The sequence below is a fragment of the Mercurialis annua genome, linkage group LG5 (assembly GCF_937616625.2).
Source record: "Mercurialis annua linkage group LG5, ddMerAnnu1.2, whole genome shotgun sequence".
Lineage (NCBI taxonomy): Eukaryota > Viridiplantae > Streptophyta > Magnoliopsida > Malpighiales > Euphorbiaceae > Mercurialis > Mercurialis annua.
The window spans coordinates 16,341,014-16,359,106 of NC_065574.1; the positions used below are offsets into that span (position 1 = coordinate 16,341,014).

Consider the following 18,093-nt stretch of genomic DNA (forward strand, 5'->3'; position numbering starts at 1 on the left):
TCCTAATATATACAATTTAACAAGAATCGTTTGAATCTTAGTTAAAAACAATTTAGACTTGTCTGAGTCAAAATAAAAATAAAAGGATCCACTCGGACCTACGAATAAATCACACCAACGGAAGTTTAGATTAACTTCCCAAAATAAAGAACGAGTTTAGATTAACTCTACGACTAAAGAAAAACAATGGTCAAAAGATCATTCTATTCACAAGCAAAAAATTACAAAGGATCTGCCTAGATCCAATACAAAAAGAAAATAAAAACTAAGCTTTTTTCAAAGCATCTTGTTTCTGCTAATCAAGCTTCGCCTTCACTTCCTTCGCCAAAGAGGCAGGATCCAATTGATTGACACCAGAAAGATCGATGCCAGGATTCTGCTCCCGCAGCTTCGCCCCGATCGCCAACCGGTACTGAGTCATGACTTGGGAATAAAAGCTCCTAGAGTCACCCAAACGCCGGCGGAGACGCCCCTCTTCTTTCTTCAGATCATCCCTCTCCTTAGTGAGAGCATCTGAGGAAGAATTTAGAGACTCGATCTCATCAGACAAAGTCTGAACCCGAGCCTCTAAGGCGGAAATCTCCCGACTCTTGGCAGATACGGAGGGCCTTAGCTGTTGGATCAGACCAGTCGCTTCGCTAGCCTCCTCTTCCATCTTCTGCTTTTCGGACAGCCAGGATTCGGAATCTTTCTGAAGCTTCTTCAATTGATCCACCGCATCCCTTCGGCGACGCTCCAAAACAGTGATGGATTGGACCACCTACAAAATAAAGCAACAAAATAAGAAAAATAAAGCAGCAAATTACGATATAAAATAAAAGAAGAAAAACATACCGAAAAACCGCCAAGACAGGCGAACTCAGCCAAACCATCGCCATGTTCACGATCAATGGACTCTATGACCTCCTTGATCATAATATTCTCCATGCAAGCATGAAGAATAGCAACGTTGGAAAGTCGAGGCGGATTTTGCGCATCCGCCCATGCCGCAAACCTAGGCGCCTCATCGACAAACACCCCAGAAGATTTCTTCTTCTTAGGACGCTTAGAAGAAGCTCCAGCTTGATCCTCAGCAGGACGCTTCTTGCCAGTGGTAGGCAACTCCGTCAGAGAAGGAACTGAATCCTTCGAAGGAAGCAAAGACGACTCGGGAGTCGCAACAGGAACCTGATCGCCAGTAGCAGGATCAAGACCTACCGAATCGGGCGACGGATTCGGCACGGCGATAGTAGAGGGGTTAGGAGCGCCGCTAGTGACCTCGCCCATATCTATAGTCATATTGACATGAAAATTATCAAGCAAATGTTCAAGAGAAGTCGACATCCTACAAAACAAAAACATAATAGCAAAGTTAGAAAAATACCTTCTAAGGGAAGACCCGCCAAAAGTATTTCACGACGACTTAAATATCGTTCTAAAAGAACGTTGTACTTGGGCTTATCAAAGCGACAGTCCGACAACAAAGACAAGGCGAAATCCTTCTCCCCATCGGTCAAATCAGGAACATCAGTAAGCGAAACCTTACTAGAAGTAAAACTCCGCGAAAAAGAAGAAAAAGAGGAATGTTGAACCAAGAAAAATTTAGGGGTCCAACCCTTCAGAGAAGACGGAAGATTAAAAAGAGACCGATTCGGTCGACCACCAGCAAAAATAAATTCCTCACCCTTTCGGCGGGAGAAAACATAAAAATAATTAAAAAGAGCAAGCGAAGGCTCCTGCATCCGAACCCTACAAGATTCCATAAAAGAACAAAGAAGGCGAATCGCGTTGGGATGAAGCTGACCTAAAGGAATACCTAAATTATGACAGACCTCTACGATCAAAGACTCTAGGGGGAACCTAAGACCCGCCAACAACTGTTCATGGAAAATTAATATCTTTGAAGGCGAATCGGTGCTATGATTCGCCCGATACAATTTTCCAGGTCTCAAAATAACATATGACCCAGGAAAACTAAATTCCTCGGCGTAGCTAATTATCTGTTCTCTCGACAAGGAGCTCCAGGTATATTCTAACTCGTCACGAGCACCCTTCGCCCCCTCGGTTACTTCTGACATTTTAAAAATTTTAAAAAGGGGGGAAACAAGGAACGATAGCGAAATTAAAGTTCCAAAAGATCAAAAGAAAGAAAAGACGAAGAACAGGAAGAACAAGAACAAGCAGAATTAAAACTGCAAAAGAATTACCCAAAACAAGAAATCAAATTAACGAAAGGGTAAATACCTCGCAAGCAAATATGCAGGATCAAAAGAAAGATAAGGAGCAACTCGAAAGCGAGGAATCTTGAAGGCGGAGAAGGAACCCACACAAAGCTTGAAGAGAAATTTTCTTTTATGAGAATAACAGTTGCAGAAAGAAAGCAAAAATGGAAGAAGAAGAAAGATGAACACTTATATAGCCTAAGGCAAGGAAGTTGAAAAGACGAGATCCTATAATTACAAAAGAGGACCAACAAATGGCGCACGAAGACACTTGTCCTTCATCCAGTTATAACCCTTCGCTGATAGGCGACACGTGGCAACACAAAGAATTTTACCAGAGAAGAAACGTTACTCACAAATATATGAAACGGCTCGCCCGGAATACAAAACGACTCGCCCGTGATATAAAAAGACTCAGCTCCAAAAGAGCTAAAATCTACTAAGGCATGAATACCAATTACTTCAGCTCACTTGCGGGGGGGGCTAATGATGGATACCGAATCCTACAGTAAATAGAATGGAGCCGAGTCACATGAGATCCGCTCTCAGGTGATACCGGACTCCCCACGAAGATCTGAAGATATGAAGGAGACACCGAATCCCCTGAGATTTGGTGATATACCAACAGATACCGAATCCCCTGAGGTTCGGTGATATGCCAATAAAGACCGAATCCCACATGATCCGTCCAAAGCGCGTTAGGTCCGGGATTCGGGTAGACAACCAAGAATGGAAGTATTTTCCTATTCGGACACAAACACCAAATATGGAAGGATAAGCTCTACCTTAGGAAGATAAGACTATTTAGGATGACGTTCCTAAATAGGACTCTTATCAGATTAAGGTAGATCTCGACAAATCAGGAGAATCCCTACTATATTGCTGAATCCCTACAAAGTAGGATTCACTTACCTACTATGACTCTACAAGGTATATTCGACTACTATAAAAGGAGCACGAGGTATGCCTAGAATCACAATTACATTCATATACACAAAACGCTGCTCAAAGCTCTAAACTGACTTTAGCATCGGAGAGTTAATCGGACAACCACCGTCCGGTTAGCTTCTACCCTGTTTTGCAGGTCTTACTCACCGGCTCAGAAGGCAGACTCCATCACTAACTAATGAAAGCAACTTTTAAAATTATTACTGTCATACTATATGTTTTTTAGTAGAAAAAAAAACAGCTGCAAAATTATTGTTGCTAAATATTGTATTTTGTATAGTGTGCTTACATTTTGTGTTCGATTTTTTTGGTATTATTCTAAAAGGTGAACAAGTTAGGGTATTTAAAGGGAACGGAAAATCCATATGGCAGTAGGAGTATTAAACTTAATTGGATTATACTTCCTAATTAGTCAATGATAACAAAGTTATCCTTTTCTCTAATACTTCACTAATAAAGTCTTAACATAATTAGAATTTTTAACCATATTCCGACATATCTATATTTCTATAATTTTTCAATTCAAAATAAAATGCAAGCGCGAATCATCATTAATCAGTATTAGTGGAAAACAACTATTTACCTGTAAATCAAAGTTAATATATAACAAAACATATGAAAAATGCACCATAAAAATATGACAAATATACCATAAATACGCCAACAGCATACCAATAATACACGATAATTTATAAATATAATCTAAAATACTAAGAATGTATCATACATTTACTTATAATAAATTTAAAAATTCAATTATAATAAATTATGTTAACAAAAGTCAAATGAAAATTAAAAAATCCATAATTTTATTTGCAATTTTAAAATGCCATTTGTCAAAAACTTTTTGATATTCAGAATTATTGTATAGTATAGATATAGATTTAAATCTGATTGATATTAATATAGAATTAATCAGTAATTAAATTATAAATTCTTTCAATAGTAGAAGTTCTATATTATCCCCATTATATCACAATCAGTCGATCTATTAAAAAACTAAATCATATGGAGTAGTCATTAATCAAGAATAGTTTTTATTATTATTAATATATCATCATTGTCAACGGAAATACTAAGAATGTATGATCGGAGGGTGCAGGAAATAGTCTGGCGATCCAGTGGGTGAAAAAGAAGAGCCAGTTGGTTGTATTATTATTATATTTTAGTTGAAAATGAAGAGCTAGTTGGTTGTATTATTATTATATTTGGGTTGAAGAATATATAAAAATGGTGTATTGCTATGAGAAATGACACACCAAAGATTGAAATAAAGAAGCATTATGGAAGCAACCATTCCTGAGCTGGATCCTGACCATCTTCTTGTGTTTAACAGTAGTTATTTTCCAGATGATTTTCTCTGGGGAACTGGCATTTCTGCTTATCAGGTATCAATTTGAAAATTAATAGTATTATCTAAATAAAATGTTAGTCGAAATCTCATTCTCGCGATTTTTGAATACTAACTAGACACCAATCAGATCACGGTCTTATTGGTTTGTCTATGTTACTTGACATATCGAAATACGAAGAAAAATAATCATTTAGAGTTTCGGAGAAAAAAAAACCTTTTATAGCAAATTATTTATTGAGAAAAAAAAAGCTTAATATCGTAATGAGATCAGGCGGAGCCATGATTGAATTTTACGGAGGAAAATTATTTAAAAAGTCTAAAGTAAATAACTACTATATTTTAAATAAAAAAACAAAAGTTGAAGGGGTTCTAGCTTTTGATGAAAAGAAATGTTAGGGGTAAATTCAAAGTCAATAACTATATATCTTTGTAAAAAATGAAACTTATAACACTTTTTTTCAAAAGTTTGGCTCCGCCTCCGTCGTATCATTTCAATCTGTTTTTTAGGTTTTTTATTTCAAACAATAAAAAAAGCAAAATCTTTTCATTTTTTCCTATTCTAGTCATACTTTTTAGAGCAAATTATTTTAAAATCCTTAAAGTATATCATAATTAATAGTCTGATACCTCTTATTTTAAAAGTCTACTTAATAGTTCCTAAATTTCAATTCCGTTAACTACTAGGTCCCTCCGTTAATTTCGACATTTACTTGCAAACTATTTGATACCTTATCTTTAATTGCGTGAACAGTTTGCTTCTTCACTTTTAATTTTATTAAACGATTTGGTACCTCACTCTTAAATGATTTGGTACCTCAGTTTTAGTTCTGTTAAACGATTTACTCCCTCAAATTAACGGAAGGTTCTCTCAGTCAGGGGCGGATGCACTCTATATATGGTGGGGTCCATGGACCCCATCCTTTTTCTAACATGAAAAATTTCCTACCCACATATTTAGGTGAAATCAGAAAAATAAAACTAAAAAAATCCTAATTAATCTAAAGTTGCAGCATTCATGTAACAAAAATTATAATTTAACCATAGATAAAATAGGCAACAACTATGTAAAACTATTTACCATTTCTACATTTTTAAATTGAAAACTTATAAATTAATATTTTAAATAACCAATTCAATTGAAAGATTTAGAAAATTATAGTACTTTTATTTAATGATGTTTATTATATTTAAAAAATTCTGTTATTCAATTATTTTATTGATTTAAATTTGTCCTTATATATATATTATATATATTGAATCGTTATTCTTTTTAATAAATTTATTCAATGAATTTTATTATAAAAAAATCATCAAGAGTTAATATGTAATAGGTTTTTGTGATTATGTATTTTAGACTTTTAACTAATATTTATATTTATTTTATAATTTAAATTTTTATTATATAAATGGACCCCACCACATAGAAGTTCTGGATCCGCCACTGCTCTCAGTTAACAGAATTAAAACTGAGGGACCATTAAGTAGACTTTTAAAACAAGAAATATCAAACTGTTAATTATAATGTATCTCAAGGATCTCAATGTAATTTGCTCAACTTTTTAATGCCTTTGTGTGATATATTTAGATGGAAGGTGCAGCAGATAAAAGAGAAGTTAACATATGGGATACATTTGCCCGGGACTATCCAGGTTTTCTCTATGTGTAATTATATATTTACATATTTCAATAAAATTGTGCTTCTTTATACCAATGAGCATTTGTGTTTTAATGTTGTAGAAAGAATAGCCGATGGCAGCAATGGAGATATCGCAACTGAATTTTATTATAATTACAAAGTAAGTAAATTAATTTATCATGAAATGATATATTTTTATGCTGTATATGCTGCAGATAATGAATATTTGATGTTTCAGAATGATATCAAAAGAATGAAGGAAGAAGTGGGTACGAATGCTTTCAGATTTTCCATTGCATGGTCAAGAGTTATACCAGGTAAGTAAGTAGTATATATATTGAAAAACTCATTTCCATGTCTTTAAACTATTATTTTTTATCCTTATCTGATTCTTCCACTTAGCGAAAAATTATTTTTTAATCCCTGATTAACAGAAACAACGCCGTTTAGGGTAACAATTTGTATTTTCGAAAATAACGAAAGAACGTCGTTTTTGTCATTCAGTGACTTAAAAATGCGATTTTGCTGAGTAGAAGGACCATATAAGTACAAAAAATAGTTTGCGGAACAGATAAACAAAACAGATATAATTTAAGGACCTCAAAATGGATTATTTCTATATATATTCTTGCTTTGCTTCCTCCCCATCACTTATAATCCTTACTATGGAACGTCTTTTGTAAAATGCAGGTGGCAACATAAGCGCTGGAGTAAGCGAGGAAGGAATTGACTTTTATAATAGTGTTATTGATGAAACTATTAAAAATGGTACATATTATATAATCTATTTATTTCCATAAAATTATAGGGAAAGGTTACATTTTGAACCAAATATATCCTAAATCTTGCAATCTCGGTCTTAAAGATAAAATAGGTTACATTTTTACGGGAACTAAGAAATCAAAGTAAGCAATTTCCTCTCGTGTGAAATGTGATGTGCAGGAATGGTGCCTTTTGTAACTATATTTCATTGGGATGTTCCTCAAGAACTTGAATGCAATTACGGTGGATTTAGAAGCCGTAACATAGTGTAAGCATGGATTCATAACTTCGTATTTGTCTTGAGTTGTGTCGTGCAAAGTTATCTGATTTTGTAAATTTCCAATAGGTCCGATTATAAGGATTTCGCGGAGCTTTGCTTCCAAAGATTTGGAGACAGAGTGAAGTACTGGGCGACTTTCAACGAACCGCATATTTTTACTTCACAAGGCTATGATTTGGGTATTTTAGCTCCAGGCCGAGGCTCAGCTTGGGTGAATAAGGCGTGTACTGAAGGAGACTCAGGAACAGAACCTTACATAGTGGCTCATAATTTGCTCCTTGCTCATGCAGCAGCTGTTGCAACATATAAGGAACAGGTACTTAAATAATACAATGTTCATTATTATTAAGAATATTCAATTGCTAGCCAAAACTTACTAATTATTTTCTTGTTATTTTGATTGTAGGGTTTTGATGGCAAGATTGGTATAACACTTGATATAACAGGGGCAAAATCTTTTTCCAACACGTCAAATGATATCGAATCCGTGAATCGATACCTTGATTTCACATTTGGTTGGTTAGTATTACTTGCCACAAAAGTTATATATACATATATTGTGGAGTAATTTATAAAAACAAAACTCTAAGAAGATCTAATAAATATTTTATCATGTTCACAGGTTTATGAAACCCATAAGCGACGGCGAATATCCAGAAATAATGCGAGAGTTAGTTGGAGATCGACTGCCCGCTTTCAATGAAGCTGAATCTACCTCTCTAAAAGGATCCTATGATTTTATCGGTATAAACTATTATACTTCAAAATTTACCTCCGATGTTGATCCTGATCCTAGTCATATTAGTTATACAACAGATATGTGTGTTTGTCTGACGGGTAAGTAGCTTTATCAATACTGGTTCACCATTATAATGTATCTTTAAATATTAGTGATATATTCATGTTTTTGTTTACAGAGCAAGATATAAATGGAACATACATTGGTGTAAAGGTTTGTGTTTACATTTTATGTGTAAATATATATATATATATATATATATATGTTTGCACTAGATACTAAATCTCTTAAAATTGCTAGCTAAAAAGTATATTTCAAAATATTTTAGGAACAAAAGAACAAATATCTTTAGCTAACATAGAAAAAGTAAATTTGCAGGGTTCTCCAGATTGGTTGTATGTTGCCCCGGAGGGACTTGAAAGTTCTTTAAAATATATTAAAGACGCATATGAGAATCCAATCATTTATATAACTGAGAATGGTAAATTTCGTTTGTTAGAATAAAAATTTAAATAAATGAATCTTTTTCCATTGGAAAGTTATGGTCAAAGATATTGAAAATGTAAATATATTTAGGAATTGCTGATGGAATAGACCTTTCTGCAAAGGATGCGCTTAAAGATAAATGGAGAATATCATATCATAAGCAGCATCTGTGGAAACTGCTTATAGCCATGAGGTAAAATGATTTTTATAATTATTAGACCAAATTGTTCAAAAATACTCCTTTTTTTACGTTTTTTCTTTATATTTAAAATTGTCATTTTTATCTTATTTTTCAATTTTTAGATTTAAATGTATTAAGTTTTTCAAATTAAAATTTTTCAATCTAAAAAAGATTCAATTATGTCCGTATTCGGCATGTAGCCTAAATAATCCCTTAATATTTTAAAAGTACTAAAAATTTAAGACTATGTGTCAAATATGAAGGACATATTTGAACATTTTTCAAGTGGTATGAATGAAAAAAGTCAAAATGGAGAGATGTGTTTTGATGATTAAGCCTTATTATTATTATTATTATTATTATTATTATTATTATTATTATTATTATTATTATTATTATTATTGTAACTTTCTTCTTGTTTGGCAGTAATGAGGGTGTGAGAGTGAAAGGATATTTTGTTTGGGCATTTATAGATAATTTTGAGTGGGCATATGGCTATACTTTAAGGACGGGGTTGTACGCTAACAATAATTTGACGAGAACTCCAAAACTCTCGGTTAAATGGTTTAAGAAATTCTTGGAAGGCAAAGGCTCTACCAGCAAACATTCTCATCTAGAGGATAAGGAAGAGCTTTAGATATGTTCTGTTTTCAAGTAACGTTTCCGATTACTTGGCCGGTTTCAAGAATCCGTGTTATACGTTTATGTAATCAATAATCATGTCTATGACCAGGGCCTTTTTCGAGTTGGATTTCGCCTCGAGTGGCTTACTGTTTCGACCTTTTAACGATTTGCAGTTGTTTCCCTGTAGCGTATTACCAGTTTCTAATAATGATATAAACTTTTATGTATTCTATTAAATAAATTTGAAGTCCCTGTAAAAATAGTCAGCCTCTAAAGATGAGGACATGTTATTCAAATTCAGAAATTTTATGCTTGAATTGTATTTTATCTTGTTACATACAATAATAAAAAAATATCTACTTGCCTTATAATGAAAGTATCTTTCCCTTTCTGTTTTTGTAATGAAGAAAAAGGAAAAATTATAAAATTGGCTAAAATCCGACTATAGTTTTTAGAGATGTATTTTTTGAAAGAAGTTTTTGCTTCGTGCCCAAGGAAAAATCTTACTTTGTATTTAAAATAATTCCCTTTATATATGCTCGGTATCAGAGATGTATCAGCAATGTAATTTTTTGACATTAGCCTATAGAGTTGTTGTAAACATTACGAATTGATCTTCTCATTTACACTACAAAATTATCTTACTCGATAACTTTACAAGCACAGCTATCAGCAACTGTAAAATCAAATTTAGTCTATGGAAACCGAACTTACCATAATGTTCATCTCTTTCCATCATATTTCCCAACTAAACTAAGCTGTAACAAAACTTTGTCCCAGGGTCATTTACGAAAGTTGGACACAGAAAATATACTGTCTGGATTGTAGGTATTAACCCTGTAACAACAAAAAGTAGACGGCCAGATTTAGCCAGAAAACTAGTATCCTTCCATTTGGAGCTTTGTGTTGATAAGAGATTCTTTGACCTCCAAGTTTCGTCATAATTCGAGAGCTCAAGCTTGTAACCGTTCTTTCATAACAACGCAAACAAAAGGTTTCGTCAATTCAGTTATTTGGTCATGGTGTAATTCCAGGAACATGAGGTACAGCAGGCTTAGGCTTCTTTATCTTCTCGACCAATATGGCTTGAGTTGTTAGAATTAATCCAGCAATGGAGGCAGCACTCTGAAGCGCGCATCGTGAGACCTTACAAGGATCTACTATCCCTGCATCCAAAAGATCCTCATATTCACAAGTCATTGCATTGAAACCAATTCTCCAATCAGAACATCGAATTTTCTCCACCACAACTTCTCCGTCAACCCCGGCATTAGCTGCAATTGTTTTCGCAGGGGCAAGAAGTGCCTGTAACACACCAAACTTTTAATGCACAATACAAAAGTTGGATTGCACAGAATTTTCTCTTTGATGATTATTTAGAGCTAGGGGTGTGCACCAAAGCAAATTGCCTGAAAAAACTGAACCTTTGAACTGAAAAATGAAAGATTCAGTTCATTCAAAATATTTAAGTATTTCTGTTCAGTTTTCAATTTTTTAAAAAAAAAAAAAAAACTATCTATGCATAATATAGATTTTTAAAATAATCTTAGATTCTTATGTATTCAAGTGCTAAAGTATATTATATACTCTCTAATCTCATTCTAACTGGCATATAAAAGTAAAATTAGACTCCATTTGATGAGTTACCTTAAACAATGTGTAAAAGATTCTTGACAATTAGAAAGGGATGAAGTACTATTATTTGGTCTAGATTTGATTTCTAACTTTAATCTCTTATTTTATGTGTTTTTCTTTTATTTTATCATTAAAAAAATTTAAAATGGAAAAATTATACTTGGATTTTGATAAAACTGAGAACGGAACTGAATTTTCACTCCTCTAAATCTGTTTGGTTTAAATTTCCTTCAAAAACTGACTGGTTTTGAAAGATTCACAAACCGAACCAAAAACCGATGGCACACCCTCATCTAGAGCTGCTTCTGCAAAACTACGTTGTATTAAAAAATGAACAGATTACAGGTTTTAATAAATTTTGCAATTTACATGAATATAGCTTTTCTGGGCGCCTAGCTCAGAATATTCCCAGCCAGACACTGGTTTACAAGCAATTTCACCAGCGGTCTAACACAAATTTTAACTGCACAACAGCTAGGAGTGGGGAAAGGCACTTTGACTGAGCAAGTGATTTCAGGTATAGGTATGACATTTCACAATTTTGTCAAATTACAGTAATAACTCTTATAAGCTTAATAATTCACTCAAAACTCGAGAGGCCATTTTGTTTTTTGAAAAAGTTTATGAAGGGACCACATTGTTGATACTTGTGCATTGACCATATTAAATCATTCTCATACAATTCCTTTGGGAAATCCAATTATACAAAATTATGTTGCACGGAAACTTTTTAAATCTTATGTTTTGGCATTTACTTTTTGTTTTCATGGATGCTTCTGAAACTCCGAAACTCTATATTTATAATATTTTGTTGTGAAAAATATCATTTGGTTATTTCTTGTTTCGGTGTTTCTGTTCAGCCGTGTGTCAGATACCAAGGTGAGGGTAGAATGGATATAGGAGGAACAGAATATTCAAGAGTATTCTAGAAAGAAATAATGGACTATTGGCGATTAGCGCAAAAAATATTGTTTGGTTGTTATTTCTTAATGTTGGTATTACTTGTGTTTGTCCTTTTGCATAACAAATTAGCATTATTCGATCAATGAATTAAACATATTTCTCTCTTCTTCCTAATTCTCTCTAATCTCTCCTTATTCCCTATTCTGTCTCAATCTATCTTTCTCTATTTTTATTTTTTCTTCTATTTTCTCACCCCCTTTCTTGGCTTTTTGTTAGCTACCAAACAGCCGCAACTATCCCCCATCATGTCCAATACATGAAACAGTGCTAAATAGATACCAAATGAACTTATGGTTTAGAAAACAATAGAATTAACATACCTTTGCCACAATATCAGCCCCAATCTGCTCACTTTCATCTTCCAAGGAATCCTGGATGGTAGATATCTGCTCTGAGAGATGCACGTATGCAGCACCACCACCGGGCACTATCCCCTCATCCATGGCGGCAAATGTTGCATTCTTAGCATCCTCAATTCTGAGTTTCTTATCTTCAAGTTCTGTCTCTGTGTGTGCTCCGACCTGAAACGCATTTACATCTTTCCTAAATAAATCAAGTAAAATAGCAAAAATAAAAATGCAATATAATATCAAAACTAAAATGATCTCTTGCTATGGTTTTCACTTTTTTCATATACTCAGTACCACACTGACAGATCAACCAAGCTCTTCTACGACACTCGTCAATGATAACCGCCACCTTTGGCAAGTCATGTTGTCATGGCCAATAAATCATTCTTTTGAGTGTTGAGAATATTACACATTTACACCTTGCAAACCTTCTTTATGACATAGATTGAGTCGTTTGCTATTCTTTTCTTATAATATTGAGTTTACATCGGTAACCAGAATCTTACAGGACACATCTTCCTTTTTTCATCCTTTTAATTTTTGTTTCCAGAGGTGTTAAGCAGTAATGATAAGATGACCAAGGGGAAGTGGACGAAACTGGTTTTTAAAAGTTAAGAAAACCTTTTCAATCTTCCTTCAGAAGATGAAATTCAGACATACAAAATTATTATTATTGTTTTCTTGAAAATTAAACAAAATCTAACAACGGCGATGCTTTGAAAGAGCCCCTACAAATTTACTATAGAGAGAAATTTCACAACAATAAATATTTTACCCAGGTGAATGGTTCTTGCAAGGAATGCATACAAAAGAAACTTTTATACATAACATATAAACAATAAGAAATGCAAATCAAAATTGACAATACATAATCCAAGCTACTTTTAGAACAATAACTGTTACATACCCAATTCCCGATCATAAGCATTCCACATCATTTAGTTACTAAGTGTCTTACTACGCTTAACTGTACCATAAAGGCCTAAACCAACTAGTAAGCTGCCTGAGCAAAGGAATTGATTCAGCATATAGATCCACATGATTTCCCACACATGTATTATAATACATACCTTGATTAGAGCCACTCCACCAGACAATTTGGCAATTCTTTCTTTGAGCTTTCTTGACAAGTATTTATTATCTATTTCAGCAAGATCCTTCTTCATCTGCAAAATTCTCGCTCGTATTTCAGCTTTGGTAGAAGAGTCGGCAATAATGGTTGTTGAGTTACTTGTTATAATGACTTTCTGTGCAATGCCAAGTTGATCTGAGGTTACCCCTATGAGAGTCGGACCAAAGTCTCCCGAAAGAAAATCGGCACCTAAAATTATTTAAACAACACGAAATTATAACAGTGAACACAAAGTAATGTAGAACTTGAAATTGGACTGTGACTCCAGATGCATTTGAAATTACTACCCCCAAAACAATAAACAGGAAAGGGAGCAACACGCGGAGGGGCAGTAATCTCTTCTGATTTAAGTGTAGCATTGATGAGATGACTAACATTACAAATTTATCAAAACTGATAGACTTGAGTCAGGAGAAGAACGCCACCTCTAGTCCCTAGTTCATATGTATAGACTGACAAAACTTTACTTAGAAAGCAAGATAAGTTCACCTGTCATAAGGGCAATGTCTTGCAATAAAGCTTTCTTTCCTTCTCCAAATCCTGGGCATTTGACAACAGCAACATTAAGCAAACCTTGCATTTTGTTCACCACTAGTGTTTCCAATACCTGCTTTGATATATCCTCAGCAAAAATTAACAGTGGGACACTCAATTGCACAGTCTTTTCCATCAAAGGGATTATTTCTTTAACGGTTTCAATCCGTTGATCAGTTACTAATATTCTGGCATTGTCAAACTCCACGAGAGATTTTTCCTGGTTCGTTATAAAGTGGGGTGACATGTAGCCCTTGTCAACCTGTAGTGCAGCATAACAACAAACATAAACTACAAAAGGAAAGAGTTGGAAAAAAAGAATTCAATGTTCTAGCACAAGAAACCAGAAAGCAATTAGACAAGTGCCGCAAAAAGAAAGGGTGTGAAATTGCAAAAAAAAAAAAAAAGGATGTCGCACATCTTTAACCACTGAAGTTAAGATGTTCTTTTACGACAATAGATATTCATTCACTTGCAAATATAACAGTATGACAAAAAGGGACGTTTAAAAATGAGTTTAAAGATAAGGTCGTAAAGGTCAGTGATGTTCCTAAAAAATGCTCGCTTGCACAAAGTTACTCGTAAGACAACACACAGATACTTCCTGATTGTGACCAAAGCACGAAGAATGAGATTATGTTCAATCAATTCTCCACTCTCGAGCACTTTTGCTCTCTGAAATTGGCACAATATTTTTTTTCATATTTTAATTATGAAAGAAAGTGATGTCAAAAGTTTTAACCAAGCCAGCGTCATGATGCCCAATTTCAAATAAGCTATTTAGCAAGATATTCAAACAAACATTCAAGACAAGAATCAGGTAAATCACCTTCATTCCTTCTTCTATGATCACATAGGTTTCAGACGTGGAAGATGATTCAATTGAGATAACTCCATCACTGCCAATCTTGTCAATAGTCTCGGCAATTAAGTTTCCAATGAATTCATCATTCCCAGAAGAAATTGAAGCAACCGCTGCAAACAAAGAAAATAAATAAAAGTGAAGAATTCCAAGATTATTATAATCAATTGAAATGTTTAAACTTAAATTAGTGGTGAAGAAAGAACCTTTTATATTCTCTCTTCCTGATACTTCAACACTTCTGCTTTTCAAGACTTCGACTAATCTTGTTATAGTCATGTCTATTCCTTTTTTTAAGGAAACAGGGTTGGCCCCAAAAGCAACTGATAACATGCCCGTTTTGATCATTGCACGAGCCAAAATGATGGCAGTTGTAGTACCATCGCCAGCTAAATCATTCATTTTACTTGCAACCTGCCCGCAGTCATTTTCATTTTACATCAATATCCAGTTCTATTCCATGTGTAAAGATACTTCAGGAAGGGGATTATGTAGCAAACCATGTATAACCTCTTGGATTAGCAAAGCCCCAGCATTCTCCATTGTATCCGAAAGCTCTATAGCTTGAGCTATTGTGACACCATCATTCACTACTTTTAATGTCTTAGAATCAGAAAGAACAACATTACGTCCTGCAATTAAAACTCTTAAGTAGCATATACGGACTCGTCAACACAAAATTCAAAGAAAAATTAACCAAAATAACAACTTTCACCATAATTCTTGCCACACAATTAGCATACAAAACTATAGCCATACTTCCTACATCAATTAAAATTGTAGCTAATGGCCATAAATTTGAGGTCCTTCCTCTCTTAGCGAGCGTGTTTATATACATACATTGTGTTTAAATAGTAACAAATTACATATAAGTATATTTACATATATAAATTCAACATTCCTACAAACCCATATTAACAAATAATACATAAGAACATCACCATTACCACAGACAGACCTAGAAAGAGCATATGGTGGACAATTACAATTTTGAATCTTTTAAAAAAATATTAATACACAATTAAAACAATATAATTTTGCCACCTTAAAATTTATAGTATGCCAACCTTACATTTTAAATTTTGCCAATTTTAGCCAGCTTATAAACTTTTCCTACAATTTTGCCCACCTTATAAAAACTTTCTAGCTCCGCCACTGACAAGAAGGTGGGTACATATTGAACATATAGAAAGGGCAATGGTAGTTACCTCTAGGTCCTAAAGTGACAGAAACAGCATCAGCTAGCTTATCAATTCCAGACTGCAAAGCGTGCCTGCATTCTTTATCAAAATATATCTTTTTGGGCCCTGCCCTTACTACTACTACCCTTTTCTTCCCATCAAATTTCTGCTCATAAACATATAAAACAGACGATATTTTAAGAAAATTACAAACAATATGGTGTATATATACAGAGAAGGAGACTTACAGAGAAACGGAGTGTTTTTTGAATAGGAAAAATAGGCGGGTTTGCCACAGAAATACAAAAAGACATTCCCTTTCGCTAGGGAGATTGCGGTGAAGAAGTGAAGTAAGAGTTACCAAAATCAAGTTTTTGAGTTCTTTTTCTTTCAAGCAAAGGGTTTAAGAGTACAAGACTCGGTGTCCAGCTATGTTCTTGGGTCCAAAAATGGGTCGTTGGGTCTAGCATACCAAACCTAGACTTTGAAAAGAGAGATGAGTGAAGGTTTAATTTATCCCGAACTTGGCTCAAAATATCAAATAAGTCCAACCTCATAAAACCAGATCAATTCACCTCATAATTATGTAAAACCGGATTGGTTTCATCCTTTTGACCAAAAAAAGATTAGAATAGCTTAATTTTAAAAATTAACCCTAATTAACCTTAATTTTTTTTTTTTGCCAAAGCTAATTAACCTTAATTAAAACACTAATTAATCTCTTTTCGTTTAAAATATAATTAACACAAAATTGAGGACTTTTCTATCTTTTTCTCTAATTAAACTTAATTATTTTTTTAATTAACAATTAATCCTAATTAATTAATTCTAATCTATCTCACAATCAACTACCGGCAACCCCACCACCGCCAACCGAAACTCCGGCTACCTCACCACCACCAATCAATCCGGACTCAGTGGGTCTGGCCCAGATGGGTCAGCTGTCTCTGGAGACAAGGCAAACCCACTGAGTCTGCCGTCTCCAGGGACGCGGTGGCTGAAAAATTAATGGGGTAATTTTTTTCTATTGGTTAAAATTACAAAAGGTATTTTTTTTAAATAAAAATTAGTATAGTTTTTAAACTTTTGAAATTATAAAGAAATAATATATTTTCAAAAATAATTAAATGTGAATTTTGTAAATAAAATAAATATTAAGGACTATTTTAAATTTTTAATCATTCAAAACCACCTAAAACCGAAGAGTGTATTCACTCTCTAGGGTGAGAGTAGGGGATGGGGTGTTTAATCCGTTTTTGCATAGTTGTGGGATGATATGATCTACTTTCGCGAGGTTGGACTTATTTGATCCTTCATGCCAAGTTCAGGGGGGTTTTTGAACCTTCACTCAAAGAGAAATTAACTTGGAATTAGATAATTACAACATTGGTGCCAAACTTTTCTGATCTGAAAATTTGATTTATTTTTTTAATTAAAATTAAATGAGTCAACATGTAAAGCAGAGGGGCATGGGTTCGACCCACCCCTCTGCCAGCCAGTGGGCTGAAAATGAATTTCTAAAATACTAACACTTAACACCTAACCTAGTGTAATTCTATCTTTGATAAAAAAAAAAAAAAACATGTAAAGCAACGCCATTGTGGGCCTAGCCTAGATGGTTAAAACGTCTCCAAGTGCATAAAGAGGTTATGAGTTCGCATCTGCCTCCGTAACTAACAACTAACAAATTGAAACTCTTAGAGTCATACTCTATTTTTGGCAAAAAAAAAAACACACATGTAAAGCAACACATGCCTCAATTAAATAATAACGCATGGACGCCTATTTTTCGAATACATAAAAATTATAATCAAGAATTAAAGTTGTCAAAGATGATTTTCAGATAAATGTGTCTGGATGATGAACTGTTGCTCTGCTTGAGAAAATTCAAAGAGCATATCGATATGTATCAACAAATTTGAATCGTAATTATCCCAAATAATCTATAAACACTTCTAAGAATTATCTATATAAATTCGAAAATCTTTTAGAGTCTCAGAGGTGTGATACGTTGCATAGACTTAATGAGCTAATTCACTATAAAAAGAAATCTTGAGAAAATTACATGGTGAACTCTCTTTTTTCAAATTATTACAACAATACTCTATCAAAGTTTTATTTTTCAAGCGTACGCTGTTTTGATCTTTCTCTTTTCATTTTTACTCCTCTTTTCATGTTGTCAATTTTGTGCCATGTTCTTTTCCATTTTCTTCTCTCTTTATTAT

At 33.8% G+C, this 18,093-nt stretch overlaps 2 protein-coding genes across 3 annotated transcripts; one reads left to right on the forward strand and one right to left on the reverse strand.

Annotated features, from left to right (window-relative positions):
- Positions 1 to 4,391: 4,391 nt before the first annotated feature.
- LOC126680142 (beta-glucosidase 24-like) lies at positions 4,392 to 9,538 on the forward strand. The gene is made up of 13 exons (XM_050375199.1): positions 4,392 to 4,537; positions 6,089 to 6,152; positions 6,241 to 6,299; positions 6,378 to 6,456; positions 6,830 to 6,907; positions 7,082 to 7,169; positions 7,248 to 7,497; positions 7,588 to 7,700; positions 7,804 to 7,925; positions 8,099 to 8,133; positions 8,299 to 8,401; positions 8,497 to 8,599; positions 9,014 to 9,538. Exons 1-13 carry the CDS (start codon positions 4,433 to 4,435, stop codon positions 9,222 to 9,224), a joined length of 1,410 nt encoding a protein of 469 aa, XP_050231156.1. The 5' UTR covers positions 4,392 to 4,432; the 3' UTR covers positions 9,225 to 9,538.
- Positions 9,539 to 9,878: 340 nt separating this feature from the next.
- On the reverse strand, positions 9,879 to 16,308 carry LOC126682939 (chaperonin 60 subunit alpha 2, chloroplastic). 2 transcript variants are annotated; one of them, XM_050378715.2, is made up of 9 exons: positions 16,117 to 16,308; positions 15,896 to 16,034; positions 15,198 to 15,319; positions 14,894 to 15,101; positions 14,655 to 14,800; positions 13,781 to 14,087; positions 13,230 to 13,480; positions 12,130 to 12,330; positions 9,879 to 10,516 (listed from the first exon to the last, which is right to left on the reverse strand). In XM_050378715.2, the coding sequence occupies exons 1-9, from the start codon at positions 16,180 to 16,182 to the stop codon at positions 10,229 to 10,231; spliced, it is 1,728 nt and encodes a 575-aa protein (XP_050234672.1). In that variant the 5' UTR covers positions 16,183 to 16,308; the 3' UTR covers positions 9,879 to 10,228. The 2 variants fall into 2 exon arrangements, with proteins under 2 accessions (XP_050234672.1, XP_050234673.1); XM_050378716.2 differs by lacking the exons at positions 15,896 to 16,034; positions 16,117 to 16,308 and having other exon boundaries at positions 15,188 to 15,276.
- Positions 16,309 to 18,093: the final 1,785 nt, after the last annotated feature.

What these genes read in the sequence shown, in the direction of transcription:
- LOC126682939 (XM_050378715.2), bottom strand. Translation starts at nt 16,182, where the DNA reads ATGTCTTTTTGTATTTCTGTGGCAAACCCGCCTATTTTTCCTATTCAA. An exon ending in GGGCTTTGCTAATCCAAGAG is followed by an intron (nt 15,102 to 15,197) that starts GTTATACATGGT and finishes GACTGCGGGCAG; the next exon opens with GTTGCAAGTAAAATGAATGA. An exon ending in AGGAAGAGAGAATATAAAAG is followed by an intron (nt 14,801 to 14,893) that starts GTTCTTTCTTCA and finishes CTTTGTTTGCAG; the next exon opens with CGGTTGCTTCAATTTCTTCT.
- LOC126680142 (XM_050375199.1), top strand. Translation starts at nt 4,433, where the DNA reads ATGGAAGCAACCATTCCTGAGCTGGATCCTGACCATCTTCTTGTGTTT. An exon ending in ATTTGCCCGGGACTATCCAG is followed by an intron (nt 6,153 to 6,240) that starts GTTTTCTCTATG and finishes TTAATGTTGTAG; the next exon opens with AAAGAATAGCCGATGGCAGC. An exon ending in TGATGAAACTATTAAAAATG is followed by an intron (nt 6,908 to 7,081) that starts GTACATATTATA and finishes TGTGATGTGCAG; the next exon opens with GAATGGTGCCTTTTGTAACT.